General features: G+C 39.5%; 1 protein-coding gene across 1 annotated transcript in view; it reads left to right on the forward strand.

The window, feature by feature from the left end:
- The first annotated feature begins 3,089 nt into the window (after positions 1-3,089).
- LOC138045431 (tetratricopeptide repeat protein 28-like) overlaps positions 3,090-21,565 on the forward strand; it is a 36,467-nt gene continuing 17,991 nt past the window's right edge. Inside the window, exon 1 of the mRNA XM_068891939.1 lies at positions 3,090-5,869. Within this exon, the coding sequence (XP_068748040.1) occupies positions 3,877-5,869 (1,993 nt within the window). The 5' untranslated portion in view covers positions 3,090-3,876. The remainder of the gene's footprint in view (positions 5,870-21,565) is intronic.

Below are 21,565 nucleotides of genomic sequence, written 5' to 3' on the forward strand. Positions count from 1 at the left end.
TACTATTTTTTCTAAATCAGTATCTGAAATCTGAGTCCAGCCTAAGTTCTCGTCCCCAGTCATGCCATACATCATTCTTCTCCTCCTTAGAGTACTCTCACTCACTCCAAGTAAATCGGCTATTTTTTTCCACGGGAAATGCAGTTCTCTCAAAAAACGTATTTGTTCTTCCTCGATAACGTAACGTGGGCGTCCTGGACCATTGCATGTGGAAATGGTTGGGCTACTATATGCAGTTTCCCTAGTTAAATCTGGAGCACCGTGTCTATGTAGTTGTAGTAGATCACCCAAGTTCCTTACATTAGTCAGTGTTACATTTAGGATTCGTAACACCTCAGCAAAATCACGATTCCTTTCAATCTCAGAAATCAGCAACTGAATGGTGTCTACAGCAGCCATCAATCTACCAATAGCCCGATCAATATCCTCTAATGACAAGCTTTGCGACCTATCGGCTTCTTCAAACGTTGTTATTGTAGAAAGCAATAGCTTGAGATTGTCGAAGAATAAAAACAATCCATATTCATTTCTTTCTCTCGCTGTGTCTCGACTCATACTTGGTAAAAGATCACCGTACCGCTGTCACTAGTTGATTTCGCTGAAAGCCCCGTCAGGCGTGCGATGCGTTTTATAGTTGACCAAATAAAAAGTCAACAGTTGACCAAATAAAAAGTCAACAGTTGACCAAATAAAAAGTCAACAGTTGACCAAGTAAAAAGTCAACAGTTGACCATATAAAAAGTCAACAGTTGACCATATAAAAAGTCAAAGGTTAGCCATATAAAAAGTCACAAGTTGACCATACAAAAAGTCAGGTTGACCCCATAAAATTTCAAAGAGACCACATAAAAAGTTAACTTGATCACATAAAAAGTCGAGGAGACCATAGAAATAAGTAAACAATATTGACTAGTACGGCGCCCCATACTTATGGAGCTCAAGAATGGAACGTCACTTGGATAAATAAGACAGCTGTCTGGAATCATAAAAGCGAGGAGTAATGGACTTCGACAACAACTATAGCCCGTCGAGCCGAAATCGAAGTGAGCTGTTGTTTCTAATATCTTACCAAGTTTGGTTTTATGTAGAACACTGAAACCAAATGGAAAATACCCTGGTAACTTATGGGTTCAACAAAGACAGAGAAGGAATCGAACACCTTAAATGGATCAGTGATCTCTGTTCTCTGCACAGTCTTCAGGTAAAAATAATATGAAATGTGACAGCCAAGAATTTTTTGAAAGAAAGATTGCCTCTAATAGCAAATATATTGTTTGTTTCAAAAAATATTTCGCTGGAAAAGGTGGCCTTTATGAATTCATCATGTTTTGTAATATGCGAGCTTAACTGGATAGTTTTTATGGCAAAAGCATTTTCGTGTCAAAATGGGTCACCTCGCAGCTCTTACAAGGTCTCACCTGATTGGAGACCACCCTTGAGGTTTAACAAAAGAACAAATAACAGAAACAATGGACCCTAGGCCTAAAACAAAAGGGCCATTGTTTCTGTTACCCTAGGCCTAAAACAAAAGGGCCATTGTTTCTGTTATTTGTTCTTTTGTTAAACCTCAAGGGTGGTCTCCAATCAGGTGAGACCTTGTAGGAGCTGCGAGGCTACCGGTCAAAATGAGGTTGGCGTCTTTCTGTTCTGTTAATTTAATTAAATATACCATACTTCGTGATTTCCACTCTTGCATCCCGAAAAGGGAATTTCCCCTCCTTCACTATTCAGTGCTCTGTGGTTCCATTAATACGCCCGTTTCTACAGTCAACCTTACTCATCCATTGAAAGTGGCCGTGACTAAACAGTTCCTGTCTCACTCCTGTTCGGATTATCCTTTAGTAAACGGCTGAATGTGTTAGCGCAAAATGATTGATTTTTGCACCCACTCATGGCTTAAATCTTGAAGCTGTTTCAACCAAAGCCAATAGACCCTTTCACGGTTTTTGGCGCCATCTTGGTTAGGGGGCAAACACGGCTAAAATTACAGTAAATGTATGGGATTTTGGCCGACTTTGAACCGCTGTAGCGCCGCTAAAGAAAGACACATCTCCACAGTGATAGTGTGTGTTAAAAGACATTTATACTGAGATTACTTTCATGAAATATAAAGAACATATTCAGGCTACAACGACCATAAGTGAATTTTTAGGATTCCACACAAACCCTTCTAAAATCATCACGGCAAATTGCCGCGAAATTAGAAGCAACATAAGAAGATTTATTATTCGACTTTACGGACGTCTTACTCTCCTTAATGCCTTTCTTTTCTGTTGAATGAATGAAATCAATAAAACTATTTAAAGTAGTGGCAAAAGTTGGAAATCTGTCTCTTTTGAGAGGCGCTGCAGCGGTTCAAAGTCGGCCAAAATCCCATACATTTACTGTAAATTTAGCCGTGCACGTGTTTGCCCCCCAGCCAAGATGGCGGTCAAAAACCATGGAAGGGTCTATTCCGTTATCGATAGAAACTAAAGCGGAAGTCAGTTTTGTTTATGTTGCGTAAATTAATCTTCGTTTCCCCCAAATAACCTAATTGCAAATTCGTCCATGTTAGATTTTACAGGAAGTTAAAACTTCCAGTCAAGTCTTTAAAATGCTTGGTGCTTATAGGACCTTATAGAAACATCTCTCCACCTCTTAAAATGAGGCTTCAGAAATAAGAAAAAAAAAACAATGTGGATGGTGTCGAAAGGCACAGTTCGGCTGTAACCCGGCTTCCGGTACACAAGCGTGTTTTAACCCCTTCACTTGAATACGGTAAGCGTGCTTTTTGTTATAGCAGGGCACTGTTACGGATACGTTTGCTCGTCGGCTTACGGAAATTAGATTCCCTAGGATATTTCAAAGGGGAAATTAATGACCAACTTTATAGCAGCTGTCGGTCGGGCTCCCACATGACACTCTTGTAAAACAGTCTAAATGTAATGACACTTCTCACTGTAATATATACTGAAGATTTTACCGTGTATAAATAATGTAATATATATGTGTATAGGAAAGTTGAAAGTTCCCCTGGGGAGTGCCACTTGAGGACTTTCCGATCACTGACGAGTGACCATCAAACACAAAATGCAGGAGCACGTTCATACAAATTTTTATTTATCAGATACTGGACTAAATCTTTCCATCGCTTTGTCGCCATAGCAACTTCCGAGTTGCACTCTGAAACCTCTTTTGCCCTTTAACCTATTTATGCATTCGTCATTAACAAAAAAGAAACCCACTATTCTGTTGAGTAAATAATGAGTATGTACTCGGAAGATCATCTTTTTCGGTCGCTGGGTTTCTGGCAATCGGCATACAAGAGTAAAAAAATTATAAAAAATAATAAGAGATTTTATGACCATTCGAAAACTCGATTAAAGAGAATTTTTGTTACAGTTATGTGCTTAGTTACCTGGCCTTTAAATGAAAGTGAGGTTGGAGTTGACCTTGTCATGATACAGACCTCTCTGTTTTTCATATGTTTATGATGTTCTCTTGCCAAGAAGTTGGAATTTGAATAAGAAAAGCAGTGAGGTTTCTATCAAAACAAGGTCAACTTTATGGGAGAATAAGCGAGGATAAATTGGAAAGGGTGAAACTTTACGGAGTTAAAAATCCCCATGGAAAAATTCTATGGTGGTTTGAAAACTCAAAAAAATAGGACTGAGTGGTAAGATACGTAATGAACAGCAATGGATAATTTTCAGTACCGTCGATTTCAACGTTTCGAGAGAATGACTTGGTCACACAGAATACATGATATTGTATAACCTTCTATTACTTTAGAGAGCAGATTAAACATCAAGCGTCTTCACTTCTCTTTCCTTCCAGCTTCATCCTTGATTTGACATTGGATCATCTCATCGAAAAAGCTTTCATTATTGAAGAATGGTAGATGGGAAGTTAGAGGCTGTAGAGCAGCGAATGCTAGAGCTTGCCATTGCGATACGTGTAGAAGACAGGGATCGTGAAGGAAGGGCTCATTTTCATCTCGGCGGTGCTTACCTCAACCTACCTGATTATCAACAGGCCATAAAAAATTATGCACAAGCATTACATATTTTCATAGAAGGAGGCTGCAAGTCTGAGGAGGGATCAACCTATGGAAATCTGGGAAATGCCTATCTTAGCCTCGGTAATTTTAAACAAGCCATTGAGTACTACGAAAAACATCTAAGTATTGCTAAAGAAGTAGGGGATAGGGCTGGCGAGGGATCAGCCTATGGAAATCTGGGAAATGCCTATCACAATCTTGGTAATTTTAAACAAGCCATTAAGTACTATGAAAAACATCTTAGTATTGCTAAAGAAGTAGGGGATAGGGGTGGGGAGGGATCAGCCTATGGAAATCTGGGAAATGCCTCTCTTAGTCTAGGTAATTTTAAACAAGCCATTGAGTACTATAAAAATTGTCTTAGTATTGCAAAAGAAGTAGGGGATAGGGCTGGGGAGGGATCAACCTATGGAAAGCTAGGAAATGTCTATCTTAGTCTCGGTAATTTTAAACAAGCCATTGAGTACTATGAAAAATGTCTTAATATTGCTAAAGAAGTAGGTAATAGGGTTGGAGAGGGATCAGCCTCTGGAAATCTGGGAAATGCCTATCGCAATCTAGGTAATGTTAAACAAGCCATTGAGTACTACGAAAAACATCTTACTATTGCTAAAGAAGTAGGTAATAGGGCTGTCGAGGGATCAGCCTATGGAAATCTGGGAAATGCCTATGTTAGTCGAGGTAATTTTAAACAAGCCATTGAGTACTACGAAAAACAACTTAGTATTGCTAAAGAAGTAGGGGATAGGGCTGGCGAGGGATCAGCCTATGGAAATCTGGGAAATGCCTATGGCAATCTTGGTAATTTTCAACAAGCCATTGAGTACAACAAAAAACATCTTAGTATTGCTAAAGAAGTAGGGGATAGGGCTGGCGAGGGATTAGCCTATGGAAATCTGGGAAATGCCTATCGCAATCTTGGTAATTTTAAACAAGCCATTGAGTACTATGAAAAACATCTTAGTATTGCTAAAGAAGTAGGGGATAGGGCTGGCGAGGGATCAGCCTATGGAAATCTGGGAAATGCCTCTCTTAGTCTAGGTAATTTTAAACAAGCCATTGAGTACTACAAAAATTGTCTTAGTATTGCAAAAGAAGTAGGGGATAGGGTTAGCGAGGGATCAAGCTACGGAAACCTGGGATTTGCCTATCGTAGTCTAGGTAATTTTAAAAAAGCCATTGAGCACTGCGAAAAAAAGCTTAGTATTTCAAAAGAAGTAGAGGATAGGGCTGGGGAGGGATCAGCCTATGGAAATCTGGGAAATTCCTATCTTAGTCTAGGTAATTTTAAACAAGCCATTGAGTACTACGAAAAACATCTTAGTATTGATAAAGATGTAGGGGATAGGGCTGGGGAGGGATCAGCCTATGTAAATCTGGGAAATGCCTATCTTAGTCTAGGTAATTTTAAACAAGCCATTGAGTACTATGAAAAATGGCTTAGTATTGCAAAAGAACTAGGGCATAGGGTTGGGGAGGGATCAGCCTATGGAAATCTGGGAAATGCCTATCTTAGTCTAGGTAATTTTAAACAAGCCATTGAGTACTACGAAAAACATCTTAGTATTGCAAAAGAAGTAGGGGATAGGGCTGGGGAGGGATCAGCCTATGGAAATCTGGGAAATGCCTATCTTAGTCTAGTTAATTTTAAACAAGCCATTGAGTACTACGAAAAACATCTTAGTATTGAAAAAGAAGTAGGGGATAGGACTGGGGAGGGATCAGCGTATGGAAATTTGGGAAATGCCTATCGCCTTCTAGGTTATTTTAAGGAAGCCATGGATTACCATGAACACAGTCTTAGTATTTTCAAGGAAATTGGAGACTGTCTACGGGAGGGAATTGCGTGGTATTCTCTAGGTCGTGATCATGAATTGTTGGGTTCCTTGAGTAATGCACTCAGTTGCTATCGTTTAAGTATAAAGCATTTTGATAAAATAAGGCGTGGTCTGAAGTCAGTAGATGAATGGAAAATAAGTTTTCGTGATTCTTATCGCGTGTCATACACTGCTCTGTGGAGGACACTTTTGAAGAATGGAGAGATTGAAGAAGCTTTGTATGCAGCTGAGAAAGGTCGAGCACAGGCTTTGATGGATATTTTAAAAGTTCAATACGGCATTGACTTTCCGTCATTTTCTGCACTAGCTCCGAATCAAACTCTTACAGCTGCATTAGAGCTTTTACCTTCACAAGCCGTTTTTGTGGCACTTGACCAGAACAAGATCACGTTTTGGGTGCCAAGAAAAGACAACAAGATCAGCTTTCGGCAAAACGAAATCGCAAATGGAAGTGCTGATTTGTTGATGGAAACTATTTTGAAAGGGATCGGCGCAAGGGATGGTGTCAGATGCGAGAATCGTTCTTTGGATCCACTACGCAGTGACCTGTCTTACAGCAGAAAACGTATCACTGAGAAAACAGTTTTACCATCCTCATCCTCCGTTAACTCTTTACAGCCGTTGTATGATGTCTTACTCGGGCCAATTGCAGACTTGCTCCAAGGAAACGAGTTAATCGTTGTTCCTGATGGACCTTTTAGCTTGGCTCCATATTCTGCATTGAGTGAATCTATCAGGATCCGCACCGTTCCCTCGTTGACCGCTTTTAATGTGATCGTTGGTGCACCTGAAGATTTCCATAGTAAGACTGGAGCACTGCTTGTAGGTGATCCGTGGTTGAAAGAAGTTACTAACAAGAAAGGGGAGCCCATTTTGAAACAGCTTCCGTACGCAAAACGTGAAGTAGAGATGATTGGACAACTTCTGCAGACAACACCGCTGACTGGAAAAAGTGCCACGAAATCTGAGGTGCTGAAAAGTATGAAATCAGTTGCGTTAGTTCACATTGCAGCACATGGATGCCAAAAAACGGGAGAAATTGCTTTAGCCCCAAATACCGAACGGAAATCGCCAATTCCCAAAGAGGAAGACTTCATTTTGAAAATGTCGGATGTTCAGACAATTTCTCTTCGAGCAAGACTAGTTGTGCTGAGCTGTTGTCACAGTGGCCGGGGAGAAGTGAAGTCTGAGGGAGTGGTGGGAATTGCAAGGGCTTTCATGTGTGCTGGAGCTCGGTCTGTTTTGGTGTCACTCTGGGCAATTGATGACGAGGTAACGTTGCTGTTCATGAGGTGCTTCTACCAGCACCTGGTAGATGGAAAAAGCGCAAGTACAGCTCTTCAACAAGCAATGAAATCTCTCCGAGAGTCAAAGCAGTATTGCGCTATAAATCACTGGGCGCCATTTGTGCTGGTTGGCGATGATGTCACGCTGGAATTTCCAAAAAAAAAGGTAAGTGAAGTTCGAGTTTAACTACTTTCAAACTGCATGGAAAACTGACGGCTGTCAAATAGGCCTAAGATGGCATGATAACGAGATGCTAGCTTCGTAGTATAAACAATTCAAAGTTTGCTCTAACATGCTTTAGTCACAAATGTAATTTCCACATGTTTATCACGCATGCACAGCAGCGTAAAGGATACATTTCACATTGGTGGACAAACTGTTTTCATTCAGCCTTTTCTGACTTTTTGTTATCTGGTGAAGATGGCTCATTTTATCACCTCGTGATGTCTCTTTTGGTGTTTATGTTCTCCCATATATAGATCTCTAAACATCATCTTTTGTAAGGAATTCGAAGACAGCGTCCTGCACGTAGCCATTCGCATCACGGCGCATTGTACATGTATGCTCGAAAGAACCAGCTACATTTAGGGCTGTTTTTTTTCTTTTTCCAGAATCGATATCGAAGGTGCTAGAAGACTACCTGGCAGGGCCTGACGCTTCAGTGATTGCCGAACTCGTAAAAAAAAACATCAGAACGGGTTAACAATCATCGTTATGCCAGTAGAACAAGCTCCAAAGGTTTTGCGTTAACTAAACCAACAGACTGAGATTATTGTAAGTGAAATTATGACAGAAAGCTTAGATCTATAGTAAAATGCTAGTTTTACCCGTTATTTTGATACCGCTTCGTTTCTTTTATAACTTCGAAAGGCAGTGTTGCTTCAGTGGCGATTAAAATGATATTGCTATATTTCAGTTGCTAAAAATCATGTTTTATTTAGTTCTTTGAAACTGTTTTTGTTGTTTGAGTGTAAGCCAGTTTCGAAAGAAAAGAAAAAAAAACACTTCTGCTGATGACCCTTAACATCAGGCTTTTACCGTGATAAGGAAAAGAGAAACATTTGCCGCAACATTCAAAGATCACAAAATAGAAGGGAAACGACGGGTGAATTTTTTTTTCCTTTTCTTCTGCATAACAAATGAATGAAATCATCAGCAATAAAGAAGACGTTTTTCTTTTCTTAATAAATTTCCAAGTTCTTTATAGGGCTTACTCCCTCGAGTTATCGGTGGTGTTTTTAAGCAAAGTGAAAGAATGTGTTTGCATTCGAAAGTAGTTCAATTCCTGGAATAATATTTAAGAAACTAACAAATCCGCTGCAAAGTTAGAAAAAAATATCTGGAGCAGATTCATAGCCACCTTCACAACTGGAAAATTTTAAGGTGGCCCTGATACCGCTTCAGAGAATTTTTTATACCTCTGCAGAGAGATTTATCCTAACCACTTTACAGCAATAAAAAATTGGGTCACCAAGTTCGTTTCTGAAATATAAGCTTTTGAAGACAAAATACAGGGCAATTTTTAAGGCTTTTTCGTTGCTATAATAAACTTTTACGTCACATTAATGAGTGCACCTTGTTAAGGCATGATTGGTGTTTCATTTGGTACCATAACATTTGATGTTATGTGAAATAATTGGGGTAGATTCAATCCTTCCAAATAGTACAGTTGGTTGAAAGTGTTGGTTTGAGCCTCAAGGGAACGAACGCCTACAGGCAGTCTATACTGTGGCCTCTAAGGGTCACACTAATGGCATTTGGATATCCGGGTCATGTAACGCAACCGAATGTTTAACATACGTTTTAAACTGAAACCCTAATTTAATACAAGGCTCTGTTGCATTTTGCGATCTTTCATGCAACTTCTCTTAAAACGCCATAGCGAGACAAGTTGCAAGTTGCACACTTTACCATTGCCTAAAACAAGGTGAGACAAATTGCAGAACCCTTCGGGGAAAGTAGAATCCATTGCTACTTTGCGCATTGGTTTACGCAAATTAGCAACGAAGGTTTCAAGCAATGCGTGCTGTGAAATCTGCCCTGCAACTTCTGTCTCAACGGATTGCGTCATCAGCCAGTGAAATTATGTTCCTTTAACCTCATGAGATCATCGAAAGAGAGACAAATTGCAAGAAACGTTACCCAGTGTAACAACCGTCAAGCGAATAGCTTTGCAGTGTGAGAACTCTTGTCGAAAACCAAATTGAGAGACAAGTTGCTCGAAGAATTGCGATTGTAATAGCGCCTTTATGGGTCAAGTAAGTAAGGAAACCATCTAACGTTGGACAAGACAACTCACTCTCCATTTGCTTAACATATAACTTGATTAGAAATCATAAATATGCTCAGTTTTACGAAATGTATAAAAATGTGTCTTCCCAACGCACATACAAAATACGTTTGTGAAGGTAGAGATCTGTAGATTAACACACTAGGAAAAGTGATACTACAACACTAGGCATTAAGCACCCTGGAAAGAAAACAGTGTTAAAGTCGGTGATTAGATGTAATAACTGTGTATATATAATTATCTACAGTTTGTAGGTATGGGCACCGATTTTAAAAGGGTTTCCTTTCAAGGGTGTTTCCTTTTCGATAGCTTCGGTGTGGATAGTATCCAAAAAAGACGCCATAGCTCTGGTTTCAAAAGGTTTACATGTGTTTCTCAATTGCTACTCCGTCCATGAAACAATGATTTCTTTTCGTCCTGGTGTAAACATAAAAACAATATTATGTTGAGCCACAGACAAAGCCTGGAAAAGTTAAGTAGTCAAAATGAAGTATGCTACAACAATAAAGGATTTGTTTGGGATGCAAATATGATCGTCATTTCATTTTTTGCTTTGCTTTTTTCTTGTTTGCGGGTGGGGGTGGAGAGGGGGATAACCCCTTCAAAAGTACTTGTAAGTTTTTTCTACAACTAAGCTTTTAAGTGGCTCCGGAATTAGGACATTTACAAACGTGTACCCCTACATTTCAAGCATTAATGTGCACATTAGTCTGACATAGTATTGAGTGAAAACTTTTTATGAAGACAGCAAATTCCAAGAAAAAGATCATTAATTTTTTACTTGTCATGCTTTAAGCAAAACGTATTTAATGTCGTGATACTTGCATACCTCTGCCAAACGAGCTCGTCGCAATCGTACTTTTCGTTTGAAGCGTATTACACATATGACGAGGCTCTGTGCACTTGTCAATATCTGAGTAAAAAAGAGAAGACAAATAATTAATTTAGTGAGTGAAAAAAGTCAGTCAATCAGTCAGTCAGGGGTTAAGCAATCGGGTAAACTTCGCTTTACGTATCTCTTCAAAAAAAATCCCATTCACTTGAGTCCTACTATGATCAAAAACTCACTTCCTTTTTTTCTGATTTTAAAAGTGTGTTTGCTTAAGGACGTTCGCGCCAAAATCTTCCTACGGTGACATTCTCTGCATTTCTCGCCTAGAGTTAGGTCATAAAGTACTTACTCCAAAAATGAGAAAAAAAATGGGGGTCACCGACTTTGTTTCGGAGAAAATGGCAGTGGAAAAATGCCTTAATTTCGAGAAATCAGTCATAATAGCGAGATGTACGCTCATCTGCTCATCAATCGAAAATCATAAAAATAAATTGTTGGAGTGAAAGTTTCCATGCATAGGTTTTTAGGAGTGAGATTTTTAGATAATTGTATGCCGCTAGGGATGTGGTAAACAGTAGAGTTCATCCTCGACGAGTGTTTTCGTAAGCTCTATCCGTTGCAACCACTACCGGAATTCGATGGCAAGAGGAAAGAAAATGTTAAAAAAAGATAACTTCTTACGGTGAGAATTTTTTTATTTCATCATATTTTGTAGATAGTAAGTAAAGTAAGTGATTCACGATTTAAAAAATAGGGGCCACCGATGATCTGAACGAGTAAAATCGATGTGATTTTGCAAAGCTCATGGAAAAGTTCGTTTGTCACGCTTTTGCGTGACCTGTCGGGCAAGGACTGGAACCCAAGAGAGGATCGATCGTTGAAGAGATGAAAGGTTTTTACCGAAAAAAAAAACCTTTTTCGAGCATAGCAACGACGTTTTAAGCAGGGGTCATCTTCATTTGGTTGGTGTTTTGTATAATATCTCCCCATTGCTGTCATGCTCATCCTCTGGAGTGTGTTTTTTGTGAAATTCAATCGCTGACAGTTTCCACGCAGGTCTGCACTATTCAAGCGGACGAGGACGAAAATACCCCTCAATTTTTACGAAACTAAAGGAAAAGAACTTTAAAAACATGCATTCACTTTGAACTTAAATTCGTAAGGTAATAAAAACATTAAAAAGAAATAGCCCCATTAAATTTACGCAACGGTTCGTCCACGACTTTTCCAAACTTTCAGCCACTAGTCTACTCGATCAGCTACCTTTTCCAGAGCTTTTCCATCCTCCCGCTCACTTCTCTTTGAAGTTTCATGATGATTCGGAAATAAATGTGCCATTCTTTTGCCGGCCTGTAATTTTTTCCTCGGCGTTTTTGTCGCAATGTTATTTTAACTGATGCTTGAAAAATTTGTATGAAAGTCAAGTAGACTAGAGCACGACTGATAAAACCTCGCGAATATCAGTCGTGCAGTAGTCTACTTGACTTTCATAAATATTTTAGATCAATTTTGACTAATCACGATCTTCTCTGATCCAACGCTGTGCAAAACTTACCGTCCACAGTTTTTGCAAAGGTTTTAAAACCTCAACTTCACTAATGCTCAAAGTAATGCGTGACATATTACAGTCGCGTTACATGCGCAGTAACGTTGCGCACAAACAATTAGCGCGAACGTCCTTAACACCTGACTGGGAAAATTTTCAAGCTCAGTGAGTTTTTGTTTTTATCGAAAGGCTGTTTACTTTGAGTGTAACGTCTGGATTTCACTGTCCGCCGTTACTCACGTTCAAAACTCAATGATGGGACCAAAGAGAGTTGGATCTAGAGAATGAGAAGTCATTTACTCAGAAGCTTAAAATTTCATCTCGTAAATGCAGCTTATTATATATGCAAAACACCAGTTTAAAAGTTTAAAAGCGCAGAACTCCCGTGCTGCGTATTAATTCAGGCCGCCTACCCACGCATTGCATTCTTAAACTAATTAATCTTTCACGTCATTTTCTCCTTGATCCAGCTCTCTCCTCAAGATTCTAGAGTTAGTAATCGAGGACATTAAATCGGAAAATTCCATTCAAAATAAACAGGTGTATTTTTGAAAAGAAGGATTAAAACTGGGGTCACTTAGTGTTTAGTTACCATCATAGTTTTCAGATCCAAAGAAAAAGAAAAATTGATTTGTTTTGGTCATAGTAGTACTTTAAGTATTCCAATTAAATTACCAGTGCAAATTGTGAGATCCGCCATTAGCCTGTATCCCGATTGACAGCTGCACTGCCTTTAGTGTGGTGGCAAATGTGATCACAAATGTGGCATCCCAAAATGCACTCATCGCCATCTAAAAGGAAAGAAAGAAGAAGAAAAAACTAAATAAAACCACATACGAAAATTATGTCATGGCATGATAAGAATTAGCAGCATTTAGCCAATTGCGACACGAGAATGATGCAAGATCGTTGTTTACCCTCAATCTCACCTCACGCATCGGGCTCGTTCATGCTCGTTTTTGGCGATTCGCGCTGTGTTAAAACACCTGTTTAAAATGGGATAGCACTTATTTCTTTATCTCAAACTGACTATTCCTTTCGCTTCATCTTAAGTAGCATTTGCTTTAAGATTCGATTGGATTCGAGGCGGAAATCGAGTCTAGAGTCGTAGAATTTCGTCTTTCTAACTTCAATACCCACTAAGCTAACGGGACAAGATGGGATGTAGTTTATTTTTTGTAAGAACTGCCACTAAGGAGATCGTCACAACAACTTAAAACTAACTCTTCAAGTTGTTTTTCTTTGTTTGTGCTCAGACCTAGATACTGTAGATCAGTGGTTAACTCTCTGGGAAACGTTGTTCAATGGCACGCTCTTCAGTAATAGAACGATAACCTCATTCCATACAGATGGGAATATTCGATCATGTAATCGTCGGGAGGTGTCCCTCGTCATTTTGAGATATCGAAATTTACTGCAAACCTCTAATATGTTGGCCACTAGTACGCACAAATCAGTGAATCGGATGAGAAATAATTTACCTAGGCACGCCTTCCTGTCTTTCTCAAGCATGTACCCGGATAATCTCGACCCCAGAGCTCTCCTCTTGACTGAGGAAGAGAAGAGCTCTGGGGAACCCTGAAACAAAGTGTCTTCCCATTGGTTATCGTGAACAACAACCAAAAGCGTGTGTAATTGGTGCATTCATGTTAGCACGAGGAGTGAGCAGGCGCCGTAAGGTTCAAATAACCAATGTTTGGCTATAAGAGCCCTACGGCGCATGTTCTCCTTCATAGGGTAACCCAGAGCCTTGGGTCGATCCGAGGCTCCGGTGACGAGAATGGTACGCGGAATGACACGCACACCTAAAGCTGCCATGCGTGTTGATACGCACCTGCTGACAATCATTACTGCGGGTTTTGCAGTCGTCAAAATCTGACAGAATTGCAAATTTCGAGTTAGAAGACCTATTGTCGATTAGAAATAAACTTTTAACGATGTAAATGGGCTATTTAGCGGGAGCTTTTATATTTTCCACAAAGTAGAATAAATAGATAGATAAGGAAAATAGGGAATAGGGCCAAGATTTGAGAGTAGTTCTTTATTGTATAAGCAGATTGAACGTGGGTGCTACTAATCCAACCTGTGAGCCATGTGACTGTTCACCTGTAACTTTTAGAAGCGCTGCGGCTGTGGCCGATCCCGCGGGATTTGACGCCACGCAGCGGTACATCCGCTTCTCAGAGGGAATGGGCAGGTCTCCATTCAGTTCTGACGCCCACGCGATGTGGGGAGCCGGGTGACCACGTGCTTGCAATAAAATATGCCACATTCTCCCTGAATTTTGGTGAGGTCTTTCGCCGCTTGCGTTATTGTAGTAGGGACTGTTTGATTAAGAATGACAAAGTAAGAATAAGGCTTAAAACTCTTATCAAACTCTTATCAAGTCTCGGTTACCTTATAAGCGCACGACTGTATTTTTTCAGGTCCATGTGAGTTTTTTTTTTTCTCATCAGAAAAAGTCGGCCCTGGTATTTGATATTTTTTAAATGAGTTGGAAAGAGTGCATTACAAGGATATCTTTCTGCTGCTTTGAGATAATCATAAAATCAAATGAGAAAGGTTGTTAGATTACAATAGAATCGCAACTGAAAAAGTAAAATAAACATGTGATATTAGTGCATTTGACATTTCCATTTGACCACAATATGTCTGTTTCACTCAGACCTCTGTTACACTTACTCTCCAGTCCCGCTACCACAGGGTGATCTTCATCTTTTTTGGAACCCATCTCTGTTATATCTGAGAAAAAATTCGACATTTACCAACTTGAATGCCGAAAGAATAAATTGAGAGACAAGGAGCTTTGATGACATTCTTTTTGGATACTATTGGAGGAAGATGGAGCAAATTCTCACATGACACCGAGGCTTTCCATACTTTTGACACGTGGGAGTAATATAAAAAAGAAAAACTAAGCCAAGCCCATGACACTCCCGGTCTTGGTCTGAGAACTTCCTGCACGTCTTACTCTTGTAATCGAGCGCGTGTCAATCAATATTTATTAATTATTTACTTATTTATTTATTTATTGAGCAAATAATTTGAGAATATTCCGGAGATTTGATTTTTTTATGGTGTTCGTTGAAAAGGATGTGTAGGATCATGAATATGACCAACTTCGAAAGTACCTCTCTTCAGCATTTATTTACATTGGGAAAAGAAAATGTGCAAGTGAAAATTGCTCTTTCGTGCGGCGAGCATTTAGTGCATTTTTTCGCCGTACTTTGTAAAACAACAACGGCAAATAAACGGATTTTCGATTTGACGTATATCGTCAATATCGTACAATGTCAAAGCGATTCCCTTACGATAGCTGGAAAAGTCATTTTGAAAATTTACAAAACATGTTTCGGATGATCGACATCCATCGTCAGTTGTCAATATAAGTGAACCGCTAGTCGGTGTTATATAAAGATAGCTAATAAAATGCAAGAGTACTGATTAAATAACAACGTGAATGTGAGGTAATAGAAAATACAATGATGACGAGGAAAATTACAATGAAAGTGTTAAATTGACATGATTAACTTGCTTGTTTAATGAGGGTTTTTCCCAACCTATGTGTAAGGCCTCCTTGGTTTTTAGTTGAAAAGACGTGGAGGCGGTGTCAAGGATTGAAAAACAATCCTCTGAGCATAAAGATCTGCATGCTTCTGACCCATTAATGTGCTGAAAGATATGCGAGTTCTTATCAGATGTTAATGTTCACGAACACGTGTAGCAAGATGTCGGTTTGTTTCGCCGACATAACAGACACTACAGCCTGCGCAAGAAAATTTATAAACAACACGGGATCGTGATAATTTGGAAATAGCATCTTTGGCACTGAATAAGTTCTTAATCTTGTATGGGGCAAACACTAGCTTGATGTCCAAGTTTTTACAATAGCGTTGTGTTAAATTCTTGATTCTGCGTTGAACGTGAGTCGAGAAAGGGCCAACAAAAGGTAATTTGTAATAGTGCGTGCGAATTTCATTAGAGTTGGTTATTGCGGAAGCGTGCAGGGGGGAGGCAAAGAATTTGTTAAGGTATTGTTTAACAGTTCTGTTCACTAAACTGGATGGAAATTGATTCTTTCCGAGAATGTTGGCAAGCTCCTTAATGTTGTTGTGGAAACCGGTCCAGGTGTTATTAATTTTAAATGTCCTGTCCACCAGCGTTCGTATTAACCCTAATTTGTAGGGAAAAGGTGAGAAACTAAGAAAATTGGTGAGAAGGCCTGTGTAAGTGCTCTTGCGAAAAACAGATGTGACTAAAGATGGAGGATTGCTGTTGTCCAAGAGGACATCTATGAACGGTAGTTTGTGGTTGTCCTCCGTCTCCATGGTGAATGTAATGTTAGGGTGTTTATCATTGATATAATGAAAAAATTCCAAAGCATCCGTTTCGTTGTTGAATAGGCAAAATGTGTCATCCACATATCTACGGTAGAGATAAATTGCAGGACCATCGTATTGTTGTAGCCAGATTCTTTCATGATGGCCCATGAAAAGATTCGCAAGTACCGGTGCCAAAGGGGAGCCCATGGCGACGCCATCTATCTGATCGTAATATTTCCCTTGGAATAGAAAATGTGTCTGGGCAGTAGCAACAAGGAACAACTCTTTGAGTCTGTCCTTGCTTAACTTGATGTTCGGGTTCCCTGACAAAATATAATCCACTGCTAGCTCAATAGATTCTAGCAGAGGAATGTTAGTAAATAAACTTTCCACATCGAATGAAACCATGAACTTGTTTGAAGTGCGCAGGTTAGTAATTTCGTTGACAAACGAGAAAGTATCACGGGCACAAAAATCACTAGGTATGAGGGAGTCTAGGAGTGGGCAGAGGAATTTAGCCAAGTTGTAGTTGTAGGTTCCAATTGACGAGACGATCGGGCGAAAAGGAGGAGCAGATGATGGCTCACGTACTTCGTGCATCTTCGGTAATCCATAAATTCGAGCAGGTTGAGAACCAGTTGGGTATATGTCTTTGTACGTTGTGTCGTCGATCTCACCATTCCTCTTAAGCTTACGCACAAGTCGTTGTAGTTTTCCTTCCCTCGACAGCGTTGGGTCACAATTAAGGTTGTTAAATTTTGAACTGTCCGTAATGAGGTTCAAAATGCTTTCGTCGTATGTTGCCCTGTCTAGAACAACAACGCCATTTCCCTTATCAGGCATAAGGATGACAATGTTTTGGTTCTTACGTAAGCTTTTCAAGATTTTCCATTCCTTCCGGTTGTTTTGGGACGGTCGATGCGACGCAATGTAACTGTGTGCAAGTTGTGCAAAGTGGCTTTGATTATGCCCGTCCGTCCTTTATCGATGATGTTCAGGCTTAGGACTGATTGATGGATTAGTTCAAAGCACGTGTATACATCAGACTTATTGATGTAAGGCAGGCAACATTCTCGGAAAGAATCAATTTCCATCCAGTTTAGTGAACAGAACTGTTAAACAATACCTTAACAAATTCTTTGCCTCCCCCCTGCACGCTTCCGCAATAACCAACTCTAATGAAATTCGCACGCACTATTACAAATTACCTTTTGTTGGCCCTTTCTCGACTCACGTTCAACGCAGAATCGAGAATTTAACACAACGCTATTATAAAAACTTGGACATCAAGCTAGTGTTTGCCCCATACAAGATTAAGAACTTATTCAGTGCCAAAGATGCTATTTCCAAATTATCACGATTCCGTGTTGTTTATAAATTTTCTTGCGCAGGCTGTAGTGCCTGTTATGTCGGCGAAACAAACCGACATCTTGCTACACGTGTTCGTGAACATTTAACATCTGATAAGAACTCGCATATCTTTCAGCACATTAATGGGTCAGAAGCATGCAGATCTTTATGCTCAGAGGATTGTTTTTCAATCCTTGACACCGCCTCCACGTCTTTTCAACTAAAAATCAAGGAGGCCTTACACATAGGTTGGGAAAAACCCTCATTAAACAAGCAAGTTAATCATGTCAATTTAACACTTTCATAGTAATTTTCCTCGTCATCATTGTATTTTCTATTACCTCACATTCACGTTGTTATTTAATCAGTACTCTTGCATTTTATTAGCTATCTTTATATAACACCGACTAGCGCTTCACTTGTATTCACAACTGACGATGGATGTCCGGCATCCGAAACATGTTTTGTAAATTCTAATTGAAAGTTATTTCTTGTCTGCTATTAGTTCGAAAATTTTGAAAATGCACTTTCATCGACTTTGCCTCTGTCATTTCTAAAACTCAGTTTGTTTGTCTGTTGAAGCAGGTTAGTATAATGGTAGCTATATAGCTAATGCGGCCTGTATTAATTTTACACTTACATTCAAGGGTCAGATCACAACACCGGGGACAACACCGTCCCCTACTCTTCTCGAACGGTGTGTCCCACAGAGTTTATGAACAAGGGTTGTGATGCGGAGCCTACGATTTATAATCCTTAACTGAGAGGACTTTAAAGTCTTACCATTTGCAGATGGAATTACAAAGTAAGAACTTTCGCCTCCGTGTTGGCCCGGCCCGAAGTCGAACCTACAACCTCCCGCACGAAAGTCCATTGCACTTATCCAAGGATTATTAATAATAATTACTTACGTAAACAATGGTGTTTATCAGATGACAGTTGATACCCTTTGTCGCATGAACACTCGTAGCTTCCAATAGTGTTGTGACACGAGTGGCAACAGCTGGGTTTTTCCAGTAAGCACTCGTTAAGTTCAGGAATAAATAAGGTAGAACTATGCGTATTCATTTAATTTTCAGGTTTATTTAATTTCGACATAACTGTTCCCGCTGGAAGAAGAACGGAACCTTTCGTTCCGGTTGGCACTATACGGCTTGAGCAATGCTGATTAAACACCCGACACCCAGATATAGCTCAATTCTTGAAGCCCGATACAGGGCGGTTGAGCAATTTATCCGTTTGTTCCGTGGGGTTTGTCCCCCCAAACTCTCGCAAGAAATTCTGGTGCGTTAGTCGTCCTCAGTCTTCAGAGTTTCTACAGCCAGCTCGGGTTGAAATGCTAGAAAAAGTCAGTAATTCCCAGGCAAAACCTCAATCAATAACAAAATTTCCCAGCCAGCTCATCGAAACACCTGTATTTTTGCCAGCCAGCAAGATTCCTCTTGGGAACAGATAATGTGAGGGACAGATTCGTTGGGTGCCCCTGAAGATAGCTGCCATGAACATTAACACAATGTTGCTCACATCCATGCCTGTTCTCACTGCATTCGCAGGACCGTAGGCAGAAAAAAATTGTGACCGAGCCAATGTCCATGGTTGAATTCTCTTCCTATTTTAGGTGTTTATGAGGATTACATTTTAAAGGTAACACTAGAATCACGCTTTATTAAAAAAAAAAAAAAAAAAGAAAAATTACTGAGGCAAGTGCCTCGGTTTGCCTCATACTGGCTACGGCCCTGATTCGTTGACATCTAAATGAAAAGTGGAACCAATCAGTGACTTCCAATGAGAGAGTTTACAACCCAGTCTTAGAAAAAAAAGATAAAATACCACAAACGGACAGAAAATGGTGATGGTGACACTGTCTTCATCTTCAATATAACAAAAATATCAATCTTCAAATACCCTTCCCATATCAAGATTTGGTTGAACAGCCCCAATAGAGAAGCATGCTCTACCCTTTGAAGTAGGAGATAAGCGGCCTTGAAGAGGGTTCTGGGTTAATAAATATGAACCTCATATATATAAATATATCATGGAAAAATAAAGTTCACTAGGAATACACACAGAATACAGGTTCAATTGGGATTATTTTGGCGCGAAAAACCTACAAAGTATACTCACCAGCTGTAAAGCAGAATCGAGACCACACCGAGCATTTTCTCAGGTTATAGACAATTTCTTAAATGAGAAATGAGTATCTTTGAAAACCCTTTCCCTTAATCCTCAACCTATGTGGGTGGAAACGGAATAGTTTCATAAGAATGTCTGGAAGATATTTGCATCAGTGAAGTCCCTCATAATGTCATCTCTGAATATAAAATTGCATTAGTTTCGCATCAGTTTCGTGATTTTTCCAATATATTTTGATTTGTTGACCTTGTGAAGTGATTACTTCACTCATTGTGCTACCACTAAAGATAAATTTGGTACAACGATCAGAGGCCAACAAAAAAAAATCTCCCACAGAAACTTGCAGGGCGTACAGCACTTCATTTGGAATTGAAATGGCAAAATTATCTTGATACTACCAAAATTTCGTTTGAGAGGGTATGCTTTCACAATTTTTCCCCGCCGGAACTTCCGCTACTTTACATTCCAGACTTTCATTCTTTTCTCCCTGAGGCTTATTTACGTTACTTTCTTTCCCTCTCTCAAGTAAATATGAGCAATTTTTCATATTTGTGTAACATGCGCTTTCCAAAATAAACAACGAAACATGCGATGTTCTTACGGGAAAAAAAAGCAAGAAAGTGGGGCGGGGCGTTTTGTACCTTTGAAACGGTGTCGGTGTTCCTTGTGTAATTTGTGTTCAAAGTGATGATACGAACGCGTAATATTTGATCCTGCTTTTTGTTCGCGTCGGCGAACATGATCTTTGTCTTTTCTGTACGGACCTGTTTGATACAAAAAACAGAATTCGAAGAGGTTTATTTAACAATTATTCCATGAACGCGCGTTGGATATGACATGGTAAATAGCCAACGAGGCGCGTGACCCCGAGCTGCTTATAACCAGTCTCATATCCAACAAGCGTGAATGGAATAATTCAATTGTTACATTTTTATTAAATTCTTAACGCTTGGACACAGAAATTAAAGCCAAATTTTATTGCAATCGGTGGTTTCCATAAAAAAAAATTAGGTCGTACGGTATATGAGCTGATAACCGAGAATGAGTGAACCAGTCAGAAAGCTAGAAACGTAATATTCGAGGTCGAAAATTAAATAATTATGGTTATCCCTCGAACATACTAGGAAAAAACCCGACTACTCCTTATAGGATTCGAACCAGTGACCCTCTAATTACTCGTTCGAATGTTCTTTCTGCTATGTAGCATATTCTCGTTTCAAAGGAGATATTCACTTCTAGACTGTTATATTACGTTTTTTGGTGAAGGTGAAGTTGATGTGTTATGTACCAAATAAAGAATCGATTGTAAGTGTTTTAAGGACAATTCGTGTTTTTTTATATATATTTTATGAACAGAGATTTGCCACAACGTTAGAATTGCATAAGAGAGCGAAGCCCCAAGTTAAGTGTGTCATTTAAGTTAATTAACAACAAAAGATACAAGGCGGGGGCTACAGTTTTTTGTTGTCAACAGCGGAGATTTGCAGATATCATTACAATACCCTGAGTGTTGGTCAGGCCCGGAATTCTACCCACGACCCCCCCTCACGATAATCCAATGCTTAACCAACTGAGCCAGCCAGTTGGCTGATTCGATACTACCAAAATGAGCATAATAGACATGAAAGCCGGAGACTGATTTGTCTAAATATGAAATGAATCTGCTTACCGTGTGAAGCTGTCTTACTTGTAGTAGGAATGGTTATGACTTGTTTCGTGGTTTCTAGTCTTCTTATGGTCAGCTGGGTTGGTGCCAGAAAGACTGAGTAATAAAATGATAGATTGAGTCAAAACCTATCCATTGATTGACTTAGCATTTCTCTAAATATATACATCTTAATGAACAAGTTTAACGACCATGTTCGAAGTTAATTAGGCCCGCGTTTTTCTTTTTTTTACATAAACTTGAAAAATACAAGGAGAAG

This window comes from Montipora capricornis, chromosome 4, assembly GCF_036669925.1.
Source record: "Montipora capricornis isolate CH-2021 chromosome 4, ASM3666992v2, whole genome shotgun sequence".
Lineage (NCBI taxonomy): Eukaryota > Metazoa > Cnidaria > Anthozoa > Scleractinia > Acroporidae > Montipora > Montipora capricornis.